At 45.1% G+C, this 22,875-nt stretch overlaps 1 protein-coding gene across 3 annotated transcripts in view; it reads left to right on the top strand.

Moving 5' to 3' along the window:
* Positions 1–22,875, top strand: part of SYNPR (synaptoporin) — a 78,085-nt gene that overhangs the window by 20,501 nt on the left and 34,709 nt on the right. The window contains exons 1-3 of one of the 3 annotated variants that reach the window (XM_042880971.1): positions 13,483–13,517; positions 19,295–19,367; positions 19,996–20,115. The exons of 1 other annotated variant lie outside the window; for it this stretch is intronic. In XM_042880971.1, the coding sequence (XP_042736905.1) occupies positions 20,077–20,115 (39 nt within the window). In that variant the 5' untranslated portion in view covers positions 13,483–13,517; positions 19,295–19,367; positions 19,996–20,076. Of the gene's footprint in view, positions 1–13,482; positions 13,518–19,294; positions 19,368–19,995; positions 20,116–22,875 lie in introns of those variants that run through there. One more of the 3 variants, XM_042880970.1, reaches the window with a different exon arrangement.

The following is a 22,875-nucleotide window of genomic DNA, read 5'->3' on the forward strand; positions in this document are numbered from 1 at the left end:
GAAATTGTGATGCGGATTTGTCTTTGTAAATGCTTTGTTACCTAGAAAACATTGCTTTTGAGCTTGTGACTGCTGGCGTGTGCAGTGGTCTCACCTGAATGTCATCAGTGTATGTAAACACAAATAAAATAATGGTTAAAGCTTTCAATATTGAGGGTCATATTTATTTCATCTTTGCTGTGTTTTTTGTGCACTTTGGCAATAGCATAGCCTACCTTCTCTCCTCCATTAAACTTCAAACCAAACCAAGACCTCATCTGATTTATCAAAACAAGCGACAGTCTCTTCAAAGCAGTGGCAGAATCCCATCCTGTCCTCACATCACACCCGTAAGTACCAGAGGGAGGAGGTGGTGGCAGTCGGGGCCCTCCCTCAATGTGGGATGAAATGTTTGGCTGCAGTTTCCATGGTACTGTTCTGAGCATCCATGGCTGCAGCAGGACTCCTGCGTGTGTCCCATGCAGAAGAAGAAACTCAGAATGACAACATGACTGTGTGGGCCGTGCTGAGCCTGAAACCCATCGCGTTGGTGGTGCCCCATGAGTAGGTTTTGTCTCCTCCCATGTATTGCAGCTGATGGATGCCAGCTGGGATGGGTGCCCATGCCCAGCTCCCTGCATTGCTGCCCTCTTATGGGCCTTGTTTCCTCTTCAGTGCTGCTTGGCAAAGCTGCAAGTGAAGCAGCCTTCACATCTTACCAAAGAAAAGGCAAAGCTGCCAAAATGTTGTCTGTTTCAAGTCAGGAAGAAATGTTGAAATTTTGAAAGTGTGTTTGCCTTGAAAATGATACCAACACCTCCAGCCTCAGATCTGGTCAATTGATGGGTTTTGATTTTGATCCATTATGCTTTCTTTTTTACATGTGTTAAGGTTTTGTAACACAATATTTTTCCACTGAAACTGTTCATTTTGAAAGCTTCAGAAGGAGAATTTTGACAATGTCAAAAATTTCAGTACAGAACATGTCATCCTGCCTGTCAACAACTATTTGTGACAAATCAAAGTTTTAAAGGGGAAAGTGTTCTTTGGGAAATTTGTCTCCAGTTGCATCATTCAGTGCATTATTTGAACTAAAAAATGGTAAGTTTAGATCCATAGTGTGTTGTGTGAAGGGAGAGCAACTCCTATTGAGGCTCATAGGAGCACTCAAGCTGCCTTGGAAGGTAAGTGTGTGTGATCGTGCTTCTTGTGTTGTTTACTGCTATTGTAAGTACTGACAAATGTGAGAGGAAGGATTTATATCATATTGCTTTTGCACAGCATTGTCTTCTAATGGTGCAAGGATGCTATTCAGCATGTTCATCATAAAGTATTCCCATCTGATTAAGCTGCATGTCAATAAGTGCTTGATGGCAACCAAAAAATATCTGACTGCCTTTGGAAGCAAAACAGATGCAAGTGATTTTTCCTTCTGGTGTTTTGTGCTGAACTCCAGGCTTTGGAAAACACAGCATCATCCAACCCCATCTACATTCTGCGTTAACCCCACCTATGTTCTGTTCTGCCATTTTACTCTCAGCACAAACCCATGGTCTCCATGTCATTCCATCACTGTGACATTTTCCTGGCGATATTTCTGGGCAGATCTTTTGTCCCCAGCAGCATAAACACTGCAGACCAGGATTTCTGTGTTGTAGCTCAAGGGCCTGGAGCTCTGCATTGAGAACAGAATTTTGCAGCGAATAAAATCTTGGTGTTAAAATGCCAGGTGACTCTGACATCCTGCCTCATGCACTGCTCAACGTGTCTCAGAAGGGCTGTGATGAATTTGTTCTTTGGCTAATTGCTTCTGTATGCGTAGCCTGCTTTATGGGTGCTTGGGTGGCTCATTTGTACTCAGGCAAATATATCTCCTGCTGTCTGAGTGCTGCCTGGGATGGAGATGGTAAATTCAGAAACTGCTTTTATTTTATGATCTGCTCTGTTTATCAGCTTAAATTAACTGCTAAAATGAACTACTTGCAGCGATACAGAAAACTGTGGTCAACTGATCCGGTTTAAGAGAAGCTTAAGTTTGAAGAGAAGTTTTGTGTAAACTTATTTCATGTTTTGCAAGTACAAAGCAATAGAAGAGGCTTAGAAGAGATTGTATCTATAATGTGTGATTTTGCCTTAACTGCCTTAACTGAAGTCATGATGTTGACCTGCTGCAGTATAGTGTCTAAATATGTATAAAATACATAAATTACATATATGTAATGAGAGCACATATATTTGCACACACATCTATATGAACATATATATTATAGAAACACAAGAGAAATTGAGAGTGACTGTGTGGTTGGCCATAGGAGCCTGGATTTGAAGCATCACCTGAGTGTGAAATGTGTCCCAAACCTTGATGGGGAAACCCATCACTCTGCTGCAGTTGGATCTGTGATGTGCTGTGCTGAGCAGGCTGTACTAAGTGAGGCCAGATGAACCTCATCTGTGCTGCACAGGCCATGAACAACACGGGTTGTCCCTTGCTCCCTCTCCTCACCCCGGTACCCACAGCTCCTTTCAGTTGGATGCTTCTGTGTAATCATCCTTAAGAATAATCTACGGATGGAAAATGAAGACTCTTTCTGAGCTGGCTTTTATTAAGAGCCTGGATAGCTTGGGGAAGCTACAGATATGTGCTTTGCATGCCTGCATTCTGTTTATAAAAGCAGCTCTGCCTCTGTTATGTCTGTCTGCAGCCTACAATGGTGCTGGGCTCTAATTCTGGCCCTGGGGGCTCTGTGCTGTTTGCACCCATGGAGAGGTGCTCAGGACTTTGCTGCCCAGATGCAGCATCTCCTCTCGTGGTGTTCGTACAGCACAAAAATCTCATCACAGAGGATTAGAGGGTTTAGTTCTGCATTGTGCAGTTGAACTGGTTAAGCTGCACTTGGTTTATCCATGTGCCCGCATACCTTGATGAGTTCATCCTGCCCTGCAGCACATGCATATTCTGCTGAGAATGAGATTTATGATTCTGAATTTCTGGGAAAATAAAATCTAAATAAACCTCCAGAGTTGAGCAATTGATCTGGATTAATGGGGGCTGACACTATTAGCCTAATACAATGCTAATCTGATTCAAAACTGTTAACATATTAAAGCTGCTTAGTTATGTGTTTGTTTGACACAACGTGGTAATCCTGTATGATTTGGGTATATTGTCCCAGCTCTTGACTTGTGGTGGGTCACCACTGATAAAAACACAATGGTAGCCCTTCAGTGTGGGGTCGGCATTCACTTTCCCCTTTGCTGGATTGGAGTCTGGTTGGGGGTAGGTGCTGCCAGGCATCCTCCTGGCTTTTATAGCCAACAAACCTGGGCTTCATCATACTGCAGTAAATACAAAAAACAATACTGGAGGAGATCCAGAATTACTTCTGGATTAAGCAGAAGGTCAAAGGATAAGAGAATGTAGCACACTGATGTATCTGGGAGGTTGTCTGGTGTTGTGCAGTGCTTTCTACCCAGTGTGGAGATAGCAAAGCTTCAAAAAGTGAAAAGCTGCCTCACATCTTCTCACTGTGAAGAGTGGGATAATGAAATGCAGAATCAAAGTGGAGTGCAAGGCCTCTTGGCTAGATATAGCTGGGCTATGCCAGAGGAGGAGATACTTTAAGTGGGAAGATTACTTGGCCACAAGTGCAGGTTGTGGCCTGCTCCTAGGTGTGTGAGAAACCTGCTGCCCTGATGGACAGCATCAACAAAACAGTACCCTTGAGATTTTGTGTTGCTAGCAGGCAAGGCAAGGCTAAAAATTTTGCATAGCATCTTTGAAGTCAGTACAGACCAGAAGTGTTGGTACCTGCAGCTTTGTATGGAATTGAGAACTGAGATTTTTAACTGCACGTGGCAATCCCTGAATATAGCACAGTCATCCCAGCCTTTGGTGAACGTTGTAGAGACAGTCTCAAAATATATGGTGAAATGAGGGCAGAGCAATGCTGTGAGTACTGGCATATATGACAAGGTTCCTAAGGACAGAAAGGTCATATTTTCATACTGTCCCGATGGTTCCAAATCTGATGCTAAGTGTTGTCGCTCTGGGAGGATTATTTACTTCACCCAAAGGACCTGGGGCCCATCAACCAGCAGGGAAGGTCTGTTCTCAGTTAGTGCAATCTGTATCCATAGCAGCCCAAATCAGAGTGCTGAGTCCCTCCAGGAGTGTCTTCTACGTGACAAGGCAGCAGCAAGATGCTGCAAGAATATTTCCTCGTTGATCATCTTCAAACCATGGCAATGTCTGTGAGCACTGAGCATGGTGGCACTGTTCCAGCTGGGGCTGTGTCAGCATGTCCCCTCCTCTCCTTCTCCTTTCCTGGCATTGCAGTGGGGTTCTGGGGTACAGTACCCCCATTGAGCCCCCATTTGAGCTGTTTGCTTTCCATTGCTCCCACTTCTGTGTTATGTCTGATTGATGGAGGAACTCTGTCCCAGCACCATGTGCTCCAGGATGGTTAACTGTGCATTTTGCAGCTAGCACTGACCTTGTTCTTAAGGTAAAATCGGGTGAAAATCGTCCCCTCGAATAAGAAATGTCCTGATGAAGGCGCGTATTCCGATCCGAGCTGCGTTAATCAAGAAGTTAGTGACACCTGGTGGCAGGATCCCATGGAAATCAAGCGCTTTTCTGGTGACCCAAATTCAGCAGCTCCCTCCCTCTCCTCCCCTCCTCTCTCCCAGCGTGCTGCTGTGTGCTGCTGTTTACTAACAAGGGCAAACCGCTCCCAATTAGAGCTCTTGTTTTCCAGGGTTTTGCAGAGGTAAAGCCTGGTGGGTAATTGTGTGCAGCGATGGGAGCATCCCGTGGTGTTCCTTGGCTGTGCAGGCATGTTTATGTCCCTGAGCTGTCCCTCCATCCTTCTGTCTGCTTGCATTCCACCGGTCCCCTCCTCTCCTCCCAGAGTGCTTCTTTAAAGGGTGAGGAATTCAGTAGGCTACAGGGGGAGGCTAAGCTCAGCTGATTTCTTATTCAATATATTTTGGGTTAACTAAATGCATACATAACAAGATGCTTTTTTTTTTTTTTTTCCTCTCTTATATCTGGCTCATCTTGTAGAGACATAAGGGAAAAAGTTATAAACAAAATAATTGTGTGCTGGCACTTTTTCACACCTGCTAAACTTGCCATTGCCTAACTTGGCAGAATATTTCTGCCTGGTTCTGGGAATTTTGGAGTTACTGACTGTATTGGTGCACGCACCTCTATGCACAGGGATGTGTGACTGGGGAGCAGCAGTTTGGGGCTGGTTCTGGGTGATGCTGGCTGCTGCAGGGCCGAAAGTACAGCCTCAATAAGAGAGGGTTAGACTGGATATAAGGAAAATGTTTTTTACAATAGGGATCTTAAAGCAGTGGCACACGTTGCCCAGAGGGATGTTGAGTACCCCATCCCTGAAGGCACCCAAGGTCAGGCTGGATGGGCTCTGAGCACCTGATGGAGCTGTGGGTGTCTCTGTGCATTGCAGGGGAGTTGGACCAGATGGCCTGTGAGGGTCCCTTCCAGCTCAAATGATTCTATGGTTCTATGAAGTATTTTATGCCTTCTATTTAATTAGTTTCCTCTGGATATGTTTAGATTTTGTATATTGACTAAGTGGTTCTTTTCCAAGCTGCCTGAGGTGTCCATTTGATCTTGACAGAAATGCTGAAGTAAACATTATTGTTTGGTCGCTGTGGCCGCTCAGAGCTGCATGGCTGGTGCCGAGCTGTTAGTGGCTGTGACAGCTCATTATCTCCCTGCATTCCCAGGCACCACGGGATCAAAGTCACTCTATCCATGTTCTTAGGGAACCTTTTCCTTTATCCTGGTGGGCTGAAAATAGAGTTGTGTGCGATTTTGCACGTATTGCTGTTTGTGCAGTAGAGTAACTGTATTTATTAAGTGTGCAGCATCTTACTTGCGGAGTCTTATTGGTGCTGGTGCTAACAGGGAGTTTGTACTGGCATTAATTTGTTTTATGAAGTCCAGTGTGTTATTTTTCTATATGTATTTACGTATTGTAATACATACATTTTCTCTATTACTTATATTACCTTCAGAATGGTGTGTGAGAGTTGAAGTGACTGCTGTTTCCAGCTATTCTGTGTGTACCTCCTAGAAACAGTCAATGTCTTTGTGAGCTTATCTGGCTTTTGCAAATGGACAAAGGCTGTCGTGTTAACCACTCTGGAAAAGTGGAATCACAATTACAGAGACTTTTCCAGGTCAAAAAAGCAGTGATTGGGGTTATTTGTGGGAATGGAGGATCACAGCAGCTACCATTTCAGACTTCAAGTACAGGATATATTTCAGATATATAACATCTCAACTTGAGAAGCTGGTACAGCATCACCAGGTTGAAAACTGTCACTAATTTTCATTATTCTAAGAGCTTTTTTTTTAAGGAAAGACATTACCTATTTTGATGCCCCGAGACAACCGTGTGATACTGACCTTTTACCAAGTAAGAAGCCACATTTTCATGTACACACAGCCCGTAATATGCATTATATGTGTCAGCAGATTGTGACATATTAGAAACAAAAAACCCACAGATATCAGTCCTCATCTATGCAACAAACTTGCAGGCTTGTCTGCTACTCCTTAACTGTTTTCTTTTCCTTCATTTCTTTTCTTTCCAATACATTTAATCGGTGAAGGAACCAGTGAACAATTTTCTGAAGCTGCTGACAGTCAAAGTATTTTGTCCCTAGATCTTTCTAATTTCCTCATAAATGCTTACCTTTTTCTTCAGCGGGATGCATTCATTGAGTTATGTATGCATCTGTTGTCATAAAAGTGCTGACAAAAGAAGCTGCCAAAATGGCGTTTGTCTGTGTACGTCTATCATGTAAGAACCTACTTGTGATGAACTCAAATCCAGGGAAAAGCGATGGTATGAAGAGCAGCAGTTCTCATTTGCTGTGCCATTGGTTGTAAATTTGGTACCAGATACAGCTACAGGGAATAATTCCATAGGAAGAGAATGCATCGTGTTGTCCTTGGTGGGGTCTGAGTGACTGCTGCTCCCCTGCAGCAGTGTGCTGTAACTCACTTAGGACTCTCCCATGGTTTTTAATAGACTTCCTGTGCTTCTTTGATGCTCCAAATTATTAAATTATCCTGTTGTCTGCATCCCCAGAGGGAGCATGGAACAAAAGCTGCCTTGTGGGTGCCTAAAGCACCTCAGTCTGTGTGCATGCTGAGAGTTACAGAGCTCTGTGGTTTGGAAAGGACCTTAAAGCCCATCCACTTCCAGCCCTACCATGGACAAGTGCCCCCACCAGCTCAGGCTGCCCAGGGCTCCATCCTTGTCTGCCTGCATGGTTTTGTTTCAGCAATCTCTGTAATTATGACCCACACTCTAGAATGTGTGTTTCTTTCAGTGAGTGCGCAAATGCTTCTCTCTTCCAATAAAAATTAAAGCAAAACATCTGTTTTCTGTTCTACCCTTCTTTAATTGACTGTGACAAGCCCCCTGTCCTTATGAGCGCACTTCCTGCTTTCCTGTGCTATGGTGGATGAGTTTCCTTCTTGTTGCTGCTCATCAGAAAGTTCCTGTTCCTCTCCCAAGCACTGTGCTCCTGGCCCTGCCATGAGCCTGGCAGGGAGACGACTGCTGGAGAAGCCTGGCCCCATGGGGTGGATGGGTTGGATGGCAAATCTACATTTGTGAAAGTAGAGCATGAGTACAAACTGATACACTGACAAAAGAGGTATTGGGATTCTAAAGGATTTTTGGTTCCCTGCAGTTCAAGCTGGCATTCCCCACTGTTAGGTTAAGGTTTCTTGCACATTGCTCTTTCAGGCTGTTTCCTGCGCCTGGATGTTGAACTACCTAGCATGTGGCAGGAGTGGTTTCCCTTCCTTCCTTCTCCTCCCTAAGGGTTTGTAGGTGTCTTTCGTTAATCAACACATTGCTTGAACTTAATAACTGGATCATTTTTGGCTTCTGGCTGCTATATTCTTCCGTAGCCTTCTGAGGATGCACTGTAGATCATAAATGTGAGATATTAAATGAATGGTTTTCCTAATAGATTTGTAACTACTCTTCCTCTGCGAATGTTATGTAAGAGCAAGTATGTGACACAGAAAGTGAATTTGGGAATAGGAAGCTCAAAAACAAGCAATTCTTTCCACAGCAAAATTATTATGTTCTTTGCAAAGCCAAGACCATTCTTGGCCTTAGAGAATCTCTTATTGTTTAGGGAAATATGAAGACAATCTAGTAATTACTCACTTTGTCCATCTCATGAGTAATGTTTTTTCCATTTAATGCAGCTATTTCTCATCCTTTTCTCCAAGAGGTAATTGGGTTCATCCTCCTGCCCCAAGGCAGGATCAGCATGAACTCTTACTGATGGTTTTATCCAACTTACTCCTAATACGTGCCATGGTGGAAAGGCATTACCCCCCTAAAAAGTAAATAAAGCTTCAGTACTCCCAAGTACTTCCTTCCCTTTGCTTCTTAGGAATGCCATGCTCCAAAGAGTATAGAAGCTTGCAACTGAAGACTGTCAGTCTTAGGACAACATGCTTTGACATGAACAAAGCCAAGTATCTTTTGATACTGTGCATAAAAAGTGCACGATAGAGTATGTAAAAATAATTAAAACTATTCACTTAGAGCCATAATCCAATAACAACGCTACTGCACTTGTTCTGTGGCTTTTAATGTAGAACTTTTCAAGTGATATGGAAAATGATTGTTCCTGCTTCGAAATGGAAATATGTGACATGGGCATAACTGGATATGTAATAGCGGGCAGCAGTGATGTTAGTGAGACAACAAGACAAAGCCCTCTGAGCTGTAGTAATAGATTTCATAGATGTGGAAGAATATATTCTTAATTAGGTGGGAATAGTTTCTAAGTACAGATTTCCACTGCCAGGGAATTTCTTCTGAGACACATTCATGCCGCTGAGGAGCCAGGGCTTCATTCCTGGCTGGGGTCAGGCATTCTGCAAGGGTCTGGCAAGCAATTCCTTCCTGTGCTTGGCTGTAAATGAGGAGTAGGAGCACTGTAGGGATCTCAAGGCTGTTCTTTCTGACGACGCACCGGCCCCATTGCTGTGATATAAATAGGACTTTCTCTTCAATATGTCTGTGCAGCAGCTCAGTTCATCACTTCAAAAGTTACCTTGAGATTTTTCACTGTTTACTGAGCAGTTTTATCTCACCTCACATTTTCATTTGCCTTTGCCTAACGCTGTGGTCAGGAGAGGCACAGGGTGGCACAGTGGCAGCTACTGCTGTTGCCCTGGCAGAGAAGGCTGAACAGAAGAGCTTATCTGTTACATCTCTCTGCTGTAATCCTGCCATGTTGGTTGGAGTGCAGAAATGACAGCGTTCACCTCATGAATATTTGTGCTTCATCACCACATCCACCAAAATCTGGAAGGCTGCTCCACACAGACAGCTCTATCTTCAGTGACAGTAATATTTTAATTGCTTTTTTTTACTTCTGGTGCTTATTAACCCAAATGCAGTGTCTGCTTTCATGTCGAGTTCAAGGGGAAATGAAATCCTTTTCAAAATTCTGGAAAGAAATTGCTGAAATAGGGGCCTGGGTTTGTGGTGAGTTTTTTTCAAGACAACTTTTTTCCCCTGCTCTTTGCAGAAGAAGAACCTCCCACTGCCTTTATCCATCCCCTTAGTTCAGCCAGCTTGTTTACACGGGCTGAGCTCTAAAATCAAAGCCCCAAAAGGCCTCAGCTGTGACTTTGCTTGGATTATAGCAATGACGAGATTGCTAAATACTGGTATTATGTTCTTATGTCCCGTAAGCTCTGGGGAAGATGCAGCTCTCACTCTTTCCTTTGCATTCTACCTTCTCCAAAATACCCTGTCCTGACCTGGGAAACACCAAAATTCTCTGATCATCTTTTGGGCTACCTGGGGCTCACAAATACCCCAAATGTAACCTGGGCTTCCATATGCCTTTTACTATGGAGTGGCTTCCACGTTTCTTTATCATTTCTTAATACACTTCAGAACACAAGGTGGGGGCCTTGAAATAGCACAGGCACTGCAGAATCTGCTGAATTTAGTCCAGGAGCAGTTGCTCACCCCAAGGCACGGGTTAGTGATGTCTCTGGTCACAGCGCAGACCTGGTGCTCCCATGGGAAGCTCTGCCCTGATGCTTTCTCCATAGGTACCAAACTCAAAACAAGGTTAGCAGAGCATTGTTTTACCCTAATAACAGTGGGAAGTGCTACAACACATGAGATGGAACCCAGGACCAGACAGATCTGTAGAACAGGTGACTGATGTGCAAACTGGGATGTGTTGGAGAGCATTGCTCAGCACTGCTCAGCGTCGTGGCTGTTGATGGATCTGGGTCACCAGTGGAGTGGAGAACTGAAGAATGGAGAAGAAATAGCTTAATTTTTTTTCTGACAAGAAGTTTCGTCAAAGAGTTGGCTAAGAACTGCATCTTTTGGTAGAATGTGATATTTCTGAACAAATCTCTCTTTGCCAAATGCCCCTGGGGCTGCTGCTGCTGAGCCAGCACCCAACTAACCAGGACTGGCAGTGGAGGCAGCCTGGCAGAAGGAGTCATGGTTGGGTTGTGGTTGGACTTGATGATCTTGAAGGTCTTTTCCAACCTGAGCAGTTCTATGATTCTATGAGTCCTGAACATGACAGCCTCAAAGCTTCTCTGCTCTCCTGGGTCCAAACCTCAGGTAGAAGGAGCAAAATTGCTCTGCTGCATTTCTTTAAGCAGCTAAAATCTTGAAGACTCAATACAGTCATCCCGAATTGGGGTGGATCCTGAATGAACTCTCCCTGGATAATCATGCTGTGGAGAAAGAAGATAAAAGCAATTGCAGAAGAAGCCAGAGATTTCTTCCAGGGTGTGAATTCATGGCATGAAGATTGGCCACGTGAGACATCTCCTGTGGGAGCCACAGCTTGCTGCCTGTGCTAATGTGGGAATGTACTGTCAGCAGCTGGTGTAGCAATGGGCTATGGAAATGGTATGCTCAGTTTGTAATTGTGCCCTATAAATACATAGCTTGCTCCAAAAGTAATGCATCCTCTTTATTTCCATGGAAACTATAACTGATACAAAGAGCACAATAACACTATTTGATAGAGCAATTTCTCAGCTACAAAACACAGTCACTACAATTAGCTGTGCATTTTTGCCAGCTATGAACAAGAACCTGCATGCCACACTCATAAAAATCTAAATGGCTATCCAGAACGTGGCTTGTCTTTCATATCATTGTTGCCACTGCTGAAATGCACCACCCACCATCTCCCTGTGCTCACATCCAGTAGTTAGTCGCCATAAATGTTCAGCAAGCATCAACAAATGTCACTGGATCCCACTTCTTCCTCATGGAGGAATTCACTGAACCCCCTTTGCTTCACATGCACTTCCATGTCAGATGCCATTTGGTCAGACTGCCCCTCTGTTACCATCTGATGCACAGGAACAAAATGTAATGGAATGTTGATGGGAAGGTTCAACCTCTACTGCCATCCCACCAACATCTGCTTCTGATGTTGTGGAGCAACCAAATAAAAGAGGTGGCATTACTTTTGGATCGGCCTGTGTCATAGCCTGCTTCCCCCATCCACTCCCAGCACTTTATGGATGTGAAGGTGAGGGGAGAGTCTGACTTCTGTTTTATTTTGATTCAATTCATTTATCCACAGATGGATTTCTCACACAGAGGGTGGTGAGGCACTGGAACAGGTTGCCCAAGGAGGCTGTGGATGCCCCATCCCTGGAGGCATTCAAGGCCAGGCTGGATGTGGCTCTGGGCAGCCTGGTCTGCTGGTTGGCAACCCTGCACATAGCAGGGGGGTTGAAACTGGATGATCATTGCCATTCTGTGATTCTGTGATTCTATGAAATGGTACCAATGACCCCAAAAGCAGAGGATTTGGTTTGACATGTCTTAGTAACAGTGCCCACAGTGCCTCACTTCAACCTGCCTACATCTGAAGTCACGTACTGCATATATTGCCAAGCTTTGTCTAATAATCCTTTTACTACAAACTCCAGTTAGAAACAACGAGAAGAACATTAAAGAAAATTACTATACACCACGTGACTGGGTGAAATAACCATGGCACCAGTGATTTTTCATTTTCCTATTTCCCATTCATCCCTTCCTGAGGTACAGAGAAGTGTTTGCAGTTTCAGCTAACCCAAGCCACGGGTCCTGGTGTCGTCTGCTGTATGTGACCTGGCTGACACGTATCCAAGTGAGCCCCAGATTGCCTGCTGCAAACAGGAACATGTTGCCTCCAAGCTGGGTGCTAAAATCACAGCTCAGGTAAGAAGCAGCCATCCTCTTATGGCTGCAGCTATTAATTGTAACAGGAACTGGCAGGCTGGAAATGTAAAGATCTTTCCTGCATTAAAACATCTTCAGGCAACGGTACAACTTTGCAGAGCTCTATAAAGCCTATCAGCTCAAATGAAATCACTCGCTTTGATCTCAGTCTTCATTTTGGTGTCCTGCAAAATTAAACAAAATGATGCAAATGCTGTAGAAGAGAATCAAATTGCTATATTACAAATAAAGAGGCTTTTTTCTTCCTTTCTTACGGAGCATGTTTTTAATAAAGCTGGTACAGCCAAAATTAAAAATACAGCTGCACACAAAAAAAGGAGGAGGAGATGAGCATGTTCATTTGCAGCTTCAAGGTGATTCTCAGTTTTTAAATGTCACATCAGATATTCTTCAGTCTTTTTCTCTTCCCTCCCCACCCCCCCAAACTGAAAAGCTCTGTATCCACCATATGTGCTGCTACAAACGCATGCCAGCAAGTTGGGCATGAATGTGAGGGCTGAAGTCACAAATCACTGCACGCTGAGACCTGGGGGTGTCAGACCTTGTCTTGCTTCATTTCATTTCACACGGGGTGCTGGTACGTTGTATTCTTGGTAGGAAAGCCCATCCTCTTGTATTGTCAGTGAATTTATTGCTCGTAATTTATGAGTTCTGATTTTCACAAGTCGTGGTGTGTTTTTTTTTTTTCCCGAGTGAGCTGTAATTCAGAGCCAGTTTCTGTGAGAAGAGGAAGGAATTTTAGACATGGTTGCAAGACTGCAGCAGACCAGGAGATAACGTGTGAGCTAAATGAGCCCAGCACAGGGCTTGAATTCCACTGCACACAATAAGCACCATCACAGCCTGAGAATAACCACACAGCCAGGGAAGAAGTGCATTACTATTAGTATAACGCTGCTCCTTCCAGCAGTAATTTGTTACCAATTGTTTGGGGAACTGGAGCTATATCCATCTTAATGTCCTGCCCAGCTCTGTTGGAAGATAACAGCATGCCAAGCTGTTCAACACACAGTAAGGGGCCAAGTTCAGCTGCAAATCTGAGGCACCAAGGGCTGATGGCCTAACTCAGTGCAGATGGGCTCAGGCCAACCAGGCTGACAGGTTCGGAGTCCATCAGCAGTTGCATCTGCAGAGACTTCATTAGCAGTTGCTTATAAGGAAGGAAGGCAGAACAGGCAGTGTTGTTGGCCAGGTGGCTGATGTAGATCCAAGCTGTGTAGGTGACACGCTTGTGTAAGTCAGCCCTAAATCTGGTCCTTGCTGGTGGCTGCTGCTGCTTCTGTGGCTTGTCAGTAAATGGATGGGCAGGGTGGGATTGAAAGGGTGCTTGAGGCAAGCCAAAGTGACCAGTAAGTGAGGGCATCAGGTGCTCTTAAAGTTAGATAAACTGTGGTGTGTGGCTTGATGCAATATAGTATTTCCTAGGTTGGAAGTAATAGAAAAGCCAAATAGTTATGGGGATACAGCAGGCTGAGGGCTGCCTAATGGGGAGGAGGAGCGTTCCTTCCTGCTTTGTTTCTTGCTGTGTAGACCTTGGGAAAGCATCCTGTTTTGGGGTTATTATCTCTTGAGGAAGAGGTGACTGGGGAAACACAACTGAGAAAAACACAGCAAAAATGAGCTGAGAACAAAAGCTTAGGGGAGAAAAAAGCTGTAGGGCTAAGGCTGCTTAGTCTGAAGGAGAGGAAATGCAATGAGAAAAGATAATTGAGCCTGAGTCCACCAGGACTGCTGTAGAAAGGGAGGGAATGGGCAGTTCTCTATGTCTGTGGAGGATGGGATGGGCAGAAGTGATATTAAGATATGTAACTTGAACATGAGGGTTGAGAAGCACTGGGATAGATGTGCCCTGGGAAGCTGTGGAGTTGCTGTTGCTGTGAGACAGAAGTCAGACAAACATCTGCTAGAAATGGGCCTTCTGACCCTGCCCCAGGCTCCCTGCCTCTGCTCGAGGCTCCTCTCAGCCCTCACTGCTATGGTGACATTAACAGCGAGTTCTGCATAAACAGAAGTCAATACATTGTCTTTCCTCTGCAAGGAAGGAGGGGCAGGTTGTGCCCTGAAGGAAGAGATGTGGGATAAAACAGTTGTGATAAGGGGCAAGAGGTGACTGAGACCTGAAATCAATGGAACTACCGTTTCCTTCCTTCTCTTTAAGTATTAATAATAGATTTATTTTTTTCTGGTCCACCAAGATAGTCAGGATGATTCTACGCTATCAAGCCCTTAATGCACTGTGCTCCAAGAAGTATTCTGCAGGCATTTCCTTTCCTTTCTCAGGAGAGATTTTCTTATGAAGTGCCATTGTAGAAAGCGGGGCCAGGTGCTCCAATACAATGCTGTGCTGCCTTTTGTAAGCAAATTCCTCAGCTTCTGAAACAGTGAATTTTTAACACGAGGCTCCTCTGCTTCCTTTCCAGCAGCAGGCAGACCTGTAGGATGACTGACTGTGGTGATAATAAAGAAAAGCACACTATGTGCACTAGGGAAATAATAAGGGGAGGATTTGTCAGTGATTTGCTGTGAGGTTTGTTGACCCTCCATGCTCATCTACTGCTCTGTCGGTGTACAGCAGCCAGATGTATCTGCAGGCAGTCAGCACCAGGAGAGCATCAGCCAAGTGCAGTAAGCTGGAAAATGTATACCAGCCAAAAGTCTCTGCCATAGGGTAAGAGGGTTGGGGGATTGTGGTCCCCCTGGGCAGGATGCTGAGCTGGTAGTGGTTGGCAGTGGAATTGCTCTGCATGGGTTCTGTGTGGTTGGGGTGGATGTAACTGTGCTGCTGGTCTGGCTGTGGGGCTCCTGTGGGCTGTGGCTGGCTGCTCCAAGTCAGAGCTCAATAAAGCCTGGAACACTGTGTCTGTTTGGAAGCATTTCTCATCTGTGGAGAGGCTTAGCGGTGAGCCTGGGCAGTGGAGTATCAGTGTGCTGAGTAGGCTCAAGCCTGATCAAAGCTTGCTGGTTAGAAAGGCCTCTTCCTCAAAATTAGTGATGGGAAGAAAGCAGGTTTCCCTGTCTGGCTGATGTGGAGGTTATTCAGAGCTGCCCTGTGTATCCTTGATGATGAGGAGCCCGGGCTGGCAATGCTGCTGTACTAGCAAAAGGCAGTCCTGCTCATGGATGCTCTGTGGAGGCACTCAGAACAAGGCGTGTTAATGCCCATGTTTGTGCTAAGTGAGAATATGTTGGGTGGTATTTGCGCGTTATCAGGCTTGTGTATTGGACAGTGCTGTGAAGAATTCGGATGCTGTGTACAAATCGTGCTCATTACCTTGAATCAGAGATGCTGAGGGTAACCAACTCTGCCCTCTAGTGCCGCTCAGCAATACTGTGAGATCCCAATTAGCGGCGGTTCTGGGCAGGTGCTGACCCAGAGCATCCCTTCATGCGTGCAGCCGCGTGTGCTGCGCTGCCGCTGGAAGCTGGGGTCGGGCAGGCAGCTCAGCACACGATGGTGCGCCCTCTACATGTCTCTATTTCCACTTGAGCAGCCCAGTTGAGCCTGAATTTGCTTTCCCATAATGTTTATTATGCCTCTGAGAGACATGCAGAGGAGCCAAATGTTGAGCAGCCGTTTGAGGAGCCTTGCTCTTTCGGCACCGTAAATAATGAATTCATTGGGGTGAGAAAATGCACACCCAGACACAAACACATGTGAAGCCCTGCAGAGGAAAGGGAATAAAAGCACGGGAGCTGGAGATACAGATGCGAAGTCCTGTGCCAGTGAAATGGGAACTGCTCTTTGGAGATAGAAACTGTCAGAGAGCTAGGAGTTAATTGCCTCGAGGGGAGACAAGGAGCACTTAAAGATGTGGGTGAGTGCTAGCTGAGGTTTGAAGTGATAGCTTGCTACCTGCCTTGCTGTTGGGGAGGGCAATTAGTTTGAGCAGGATGTTTGTTTTATTGGCTGCAAGTCCTGTCTTTAAGCATCAGCTGAAATAACTCAGCTATGAGTCAGCTTGTGTGGTAGTTGCCTTCCCAACCTCAACAAGGTACAGGGATATGTTTGAATCTGTTGGCCATCTTCAGCTCAGTTAGGTGGCACTGTGTGATTTCAAAGAGACTGTTTTCCTTCTGGAAGTTTTCTTTTCTTTAAAATTAAAAAAAAAAGACAACACCCACACTGCCTGTGCTGAGAGTACTTGCAGGAGTAGCATGCTTTTGTGAACAGCAGGAATCCACAGTGAGGAGCTCTGAAAGGCAGATCTGCAGGGCTTGGGTAGCACCAGTGCTCACCCACAAGTCGCTGGTCTGACTGCCAAGCTGTGCCTTGCACTGGGACAGAGCGCATCCAGCTCTTTCCCTGGTGTTAAAATGGGTTTATTTCCTTTACTGGCAATTAAAATGGAAGCATACTGCTTTGCAATTAGTCCTTCAAAGGTGAATGCTTGCGGACAGCCAGTGGGAGCACACAGCAGTGGTTTGATTTATGAAAGACTGAGACTTCAGTTCTCTGATCTGTCTTGGCTTGATTTGCCCTAATAAGAGCTGGGGGGCATTTTCATAAGGTTTAAACATCAGCTTGCTTCGGGTGTTTCCCAAGTCCATCACATCTTGGGTGCTGTCTTTTTATGGAGCTGGGAAACTTGACTGTCCAGTTCTGCCCACACCATTTTGGAGGAGATTTACCTCTCAGCAGATAGCAATGATTGTGTTGATGCTGGAAAGAGAATCACAGAATCTTTAAAGTTGAAAAAGACTGCTAAGATCACCTAGTCCAATTGTCAACCCATCATTGCTATGCCCACTACTTGGCTGTAGCATAAATACCCCACATGTAGGATTGGCTGTTTTTATCAGTCAGCATAGTAGTACTGTCCTTATAACTGCTAGGTTTATTTTTTTGTTATTTGTTTGTTTTTAGTTGATTTCTGAAGCAAATAAACCCTGCAAGATCATGTTGTTTGATCTTCTTCCTCCCTATGCCTTTCGGAATGGTTAACCTGTCTTAACCAAACTTGACCCAGACCCAGGTGGTTGGGTTGGGCAGAGACCTGATAGTGCCCCCATAGGGGGAGAGGATGCTGCAGAGGTTTGTGACAAATGAAAGTGGGGGAGGAAAAAAATATAAGTTCAGCTAGAGCTTTCTCCTGATAACTGTCAGATTGCTTCTCATCCCCCTTTATCTATTCTGTGTAATGATAAAAGCTCAAATGTTAATGCAAATACAAGGTAATTTGCAGAGCATCGTTCCTATAAGCGCTACATTCATTATAGGATGAAATAATATAATTATAGGGATAATAGCAAGGAGAGAGAGCAAAATGGAGAGGTGTGAGCAAAAGAGAGCAAATATATTTTCAGCAAAGTTTCGGAAAGAAACGGAGAGCTAATGAGGTGGAGCTCATGTAGATGGCAGCAGCAAGCATTGCTTTTCCTACCAGGACAAGTGTCTAGAGACGTGTCTGGAGAATAAAAGAGAATTAATAAATTGCCAGACTAATGGATGAGGGTAGAAAGAGCTACAAAGAAACACCAGTATTATCCTGAAGCAACTAAGGTGCAATGGATTTATATACACTCCAGCTTGTTCAGAATGAGTGCTCAGTGTTGGGCAGCTCCATTGCCTTTTTTTCTTTTCTGGGGGCAAATCCTGACTGTGGAAGCTAACAGCTCCATCAGCTGTATAATTAGTATGAGTAAGTCCCTGTGTTTGCACAGGGTGTTGATTGGAGGCTGCTGCCACCCAGCAGACACGTCCATGAAGGTGGACACGGATGGGCTGCTGCTGGTGACAGGAAAGAATGAGGAGAGCATTGGGTTTAGGCTGAAATAAATGGGTTGTCCAGCTGTAGCTGCTTTAGAGAGGAAGTTGAATGTTAATTAGATGCCACCAGTAATTACGGTGATTATGTATTTTTTGAGTGGCTGTTGGGAGTAGTTCAATTCACATCCAAAGGCGAGCATGAATGACATTTCTAATCACTTTAAGGAGAAGGGAAGGTTCTTCTTAAATGAGGAAAATTGCTGTGAAACAATTTAAGCTACAGTAGATGCAAAGAACTGTAACTGCTTTGATGTCACCGTCAGGAAAAGTGGATGTTGATGAAGCAAGAGAAAATGCAGTAAAAGCATCCTGCTTCCCTGCCTTCTGACTTCAGAAACCCAGGCACTGGGCAGAAAGTCTTTTTCAACTCTGAAATGAAACGCTGTAATGATTTTAAAAAAGGAAGGAACAGTAATAAAGGAAAGGAGGGAGGGTTTGTCAGGTTTAACAACATTCATAAGCAGATGATGGCAAAATTGGGACCTATGCTGTTCTTCCACATGTCTGCATTTTCTTGACTGTGAACTAAGCAGTCCTCTTGAAAATGCTCTGAAATTATTTTACTGTCAGGTCTTTTTTTGGTTGTTGTTGTTCCAGAAAACCAAATTCTTTAGGCTTATCCGTACACTGGGCTGTTCCAAAACTGTTGTGCTGTGCATATTTCTGCAGGTCCTGGCATAATATAAGTGCATGAATGAGAACCTACTCAGGAATATCTGTTGTGCTCTGAACTGAATTTTTCTTTCAGCTGTAGATAAAAACTCTCACTTATACCCACTATTCAGAACTCATTAACATGCCACCCACTGAGTCTGATAACCTAACACCTTTGATCTCAGTCTCAGCTCAAATTCACCCTTTGCAATATTTTGTTGAGGTTTTGAATAAACTTGCATATATTCCCACCAAGCATGTATTGGACCCTCAGACTTTTGTGGGATGCTGTACTGGAAATGACAGGTGCAGACTGATTAGATGAGGGCTTACATGTGCTGGGTGAGACCGTTGTCTTCAGTGCAAATCCACTGAGTGCTTCTAGGGTCCCTGATGTCTAAAAATAATGACAAATGCTTGAATTTTATGTGTATGAACATCTAAGGACAGTGAGCTGATTTGCACAGAAACCTTCTGATGCTTGGACAAGGACAGTCTCCTGCAACCCACAGGAATGTTCCACCTACAGGACATTTGCAGCTGCTTAATGTGAAACTTAAAAAACTGCATCATTCCCCTTCATTCACAGGAGAAATTCAGTACTTCACCACCCAGCCCTCCTGAAGCTGTTATTTGGAAGGCCTCTGCTGGTGATGATTCTGGTAAGATGTTGTTTCTTTGCATCTGCTGTATAACTTTGTCTTGGACATGAGTGACTTAATTGAGCATTGGGACCATAGAAGATAGATGCCCTTATGACTTTCAGAGATCAGTGTGTCTTAGTTAAGCAGATGTCCAGCATAATGGCACAGCCACTTGGTCCTGCATTCCCCTGTCTGCTTGGGCATTGCACCCAAACGACAAACCCTGCTGCTTTCTCCAGCTTCTTTCTCCATGTGGAGATCCTTCAGTGTTGCCTGCCCTTGTCCATGGGACCACCTACTCCTTTGGGTGTGACCAGAAGTGCCTCCTTCACAGGAGCTAAGTGCAAGTGTCACTTGAGATGACACCATCATGAGATGGGCCCTACTCCCAAGCATGCAGGTGTGTCCATTGCACGGTGCGGGCCATCAGAAGGTGCTGTGTTTTACTTCTGTGATGGTTCCCTACTGTTGCAGACCAGAGGGAAATGGAGCAGTGAGAGACTGACTGCTGGAGCAGTGAGAGCGAGACCTTGCACAAACTTCATTGCATGCTCTGAGTAGAGCTCAAATTTGAAAGCTGCACTTGCAAAATTTGCTTGGCTTTGCTTTACCTTGTGTTTATGTGACCTGTGCTCTCCTCTTCCAGATTGCTTCTGAAGGACCTACTGCACATTGACAGGAAGCTGCCAAAACACATTGTGCCACATCCGGGGAAGCAGAGGACAGCATGAGACTCTCATTCCTTCTTGTCTCTGGAGATGAGGAGGTGACAAAACTAAAGGGACACACCACAAGTCTGGGGAAATACAGGAAGAATACAGGAAGCCTCTGGCTTTAGTGTCTGAGATGCTGAGTACCCCTGGATCTGGTGGCTTTGGTTGCCTTTTACTCTCCTCTCATCTTGTACTTGGACACTGTTAGTGAAAGACCTGATATGGGGCTCTCCATGCTGGTTTGTGTGTGAGCATGAGGGCATGAAATGGCATGAACTTTGCATCCTCTTATCTCAAGCAGTTAAATGAAGGCATTGGTACTGCAGCTTGGTGGCTCTGTCAAAAGCAAAAGCAGTGAGACAAAACCATCTCCTATGTGTCCCCTGCAGACGCAGGGATACTAGGAGAGTTCTGTGCTGCAGAACTGTGTATCAACCCCAGCCAAACCAGGGGCTCCTCCAGCAGCAAGGTAGAGGAAAGAGCAGTAACTGCAGAGCTGGTTCAGGAGCATGTGGAAACCCCAAGGAGAGGGTTTAGTGTTAATTTATATTCTCTGCAGCTCTTCCTGAGGTGAGAGCTGGGGCCCTGGGCTCCATGGGGAGGTGGCTGGGCACAGCCTGATGCTGGCCCCATTCCTATGTGTGCAGCTGCTTTGGGAAACGTGTTCTTTCCTTTCAGTTCTCCCCAGCTCTCAGCAGTTTCTGTGCGTGCCCACCAGAGAGCAACCCTGGCACAGGGCTGGTGTCTCCAGAGACAGAGATGGGAACAGTTGGGCTGGGGGCGAGGCTAAAGCCAGCTTCCTTCACCCTATCCAGCCCTATCACCTTGCCCAAGCCAGAGCTGGAGGGAGGGTGTGATCGTGTTGTGTGCCTCATGTCCTGGGCAAGAGGAGCATCCTGCTGGGCACGAGGACGTGGCATCAAGAGAGAAGAGCCTGGCTGCCCTTAAGCTGTTATAGGGAAGGACCATGCTGGGCAGCAGGGAGAGTCTCTCCCATGCATAAAGAGCAAGTTCAGACAGCCAAAACCTCCAAAACTCAGATGGGTAACAGCCCAGTGCTTTATGGCAGTTTCACAAGTAAATGTGCAGATGAATTTTCTTTTTTATATTTTTATTATTTTTTGACAGTTGTCTCAATGAATGTCTTTGGTACTTGAATATGGAGTTTGGTGTTATGGTGTGTTCTGGTATAAGAGGTACAATCTCATACTTGCTGTTCAGAGAAGGAAGAAAGCTGTACTTGTCATGCATGTTTTATAAGCAACAGTGCTCAGTGCTGGCCTGAGGTCTTGGGTGGGCTGAAAGGTTTAGGTTTAGAGATGGGGGCTCAGCCATGCTGCATGAACTGTCTCACTGCAGGTCCCCCTCTGTGGGGAGGAGATTGCAGGGTTTGTTCTCCCCATGGATGTGCAGAGCAGGTGGTAGTCACCTCGGTCTCTGCTCCGTGTTGGATCTCATGTATTCCCATGGGCAGCAGCAGGTGGGATGGCTGTGACCCCTGTGAACTGCAGCCCCAGGGCTCACGCAAAGGGCTTTGAGGGAAAGCTGAGGGAAGAAACAGCACTGCTATTTTTATCCTTGCACCAGCCCAGGGATTTGGATTGGCAGGGTTAGTTATGAAGCCAATATTATGAGTTTAACTATGAGTGAAATAACACAACTTCTGTGGGAAGCAGAGTAAAAGAGGCAATTATGCAGCAGCTTAATAACAGCACTCTGGCTGGGTAGCTGAAAATATACAGTTGATAGTAATTAGATTTTTTTTTTTTAATTCTTCCTGTTAAATAGCTACAAGAATTACAATATATATTCATCTGATTCACTCTTACACGCTGTTTTCATCATTGGGTCCATATCCATTTGGCCTTCAGACTATTTTTGTTTTGTAATTTCCTACTGTCTGGTATTTCAGAAGCATTAAACTTAATGTTCTTAATGTTGGACACACAAAACAAGATGAAAAAGGCAGGTGGGGGGAAACAGGCAGGAACCCCAGAAATGCAGGGCATGTCTGGATGGACAGCAAGGACTTTCCAAGTAGGCTCCCCCCAACTCACTGTCAGCTTTCCAAGCACTCATCTCTTCTTTTTCATGTATAGACAGCAGTAAGTTTTCCCTTATGCCACACAACCTTGCATTACCTTAGCAACTGTGTGCTTTCCAGCTTGCAGGGTAGAACTTGATGAGCCAGCAAGTGTGTGGCGCTTGGGCTGCTTCTGATCATAGCTTGAAAGCCCTGTGCAGCATGAAAGAAAGAGCTCTCAGGTTTGCTGTTGTTGCTGAAGGCTTAGGATGGGATATTTGCTTGGAGGCTGAAAGTATTCTTCCTCTTGCTCTCTGTTTTATTATGTAAAAGAGCCAAGCGTGATTAACGATACCATGGTCCTGTTGTGATGTGACACAGGACTGTGAGGTTGTGTTTTGTGGCTGTGATGCCCAGTGGTGTCTCTGACACATGCAGTAAATATTCTCTGCAGCAGCATTCCTGACCTCCCAGCAGAGCATCTCTCATTGCCTTTCTTCTGCTGTGGCAGGAGCAGCACAGTTCAGCCTCACACCTGTATATTTCAGCTTTAAAGCACACTGGAGGTCTCCAGAGCCATTAGCAGGGTAGAGGCCACCTCCAGGTATGCTGCTGCCCCACTTGCTTCTGGTTTTCAACAGAAATACACTGTGCTCTTGGCAAGTGCAGCTGCTCCAGATGGTGCTGGGAAAAGTGCAAACGAGAGCTCTGATTCCAGCCCTTCTTCTCTTTAATGAATCCTATCCAGCTCTCTAGTGCAGTGGATTTTGTTGGTTGGGTCTATTTTTTT

The sequence above is a fragment of the Lagopus leucura genome, unplaced genomic scaffold (genome assembly GCF_019238085.1).
Source record: "Lagopus leucura isolate 7727_CA_CO unplaced genomic scaffold, USGS_WTPT01 Super-Scaffold_100028, whole genome shotgun sequence".
In the NCBI taxonomy this organism is placed as follows: Eukaryota; Metazoa; Chordata; class Aves; order Galliformes; family Phasianidae; genus Lagopus; species Lagopus leucura.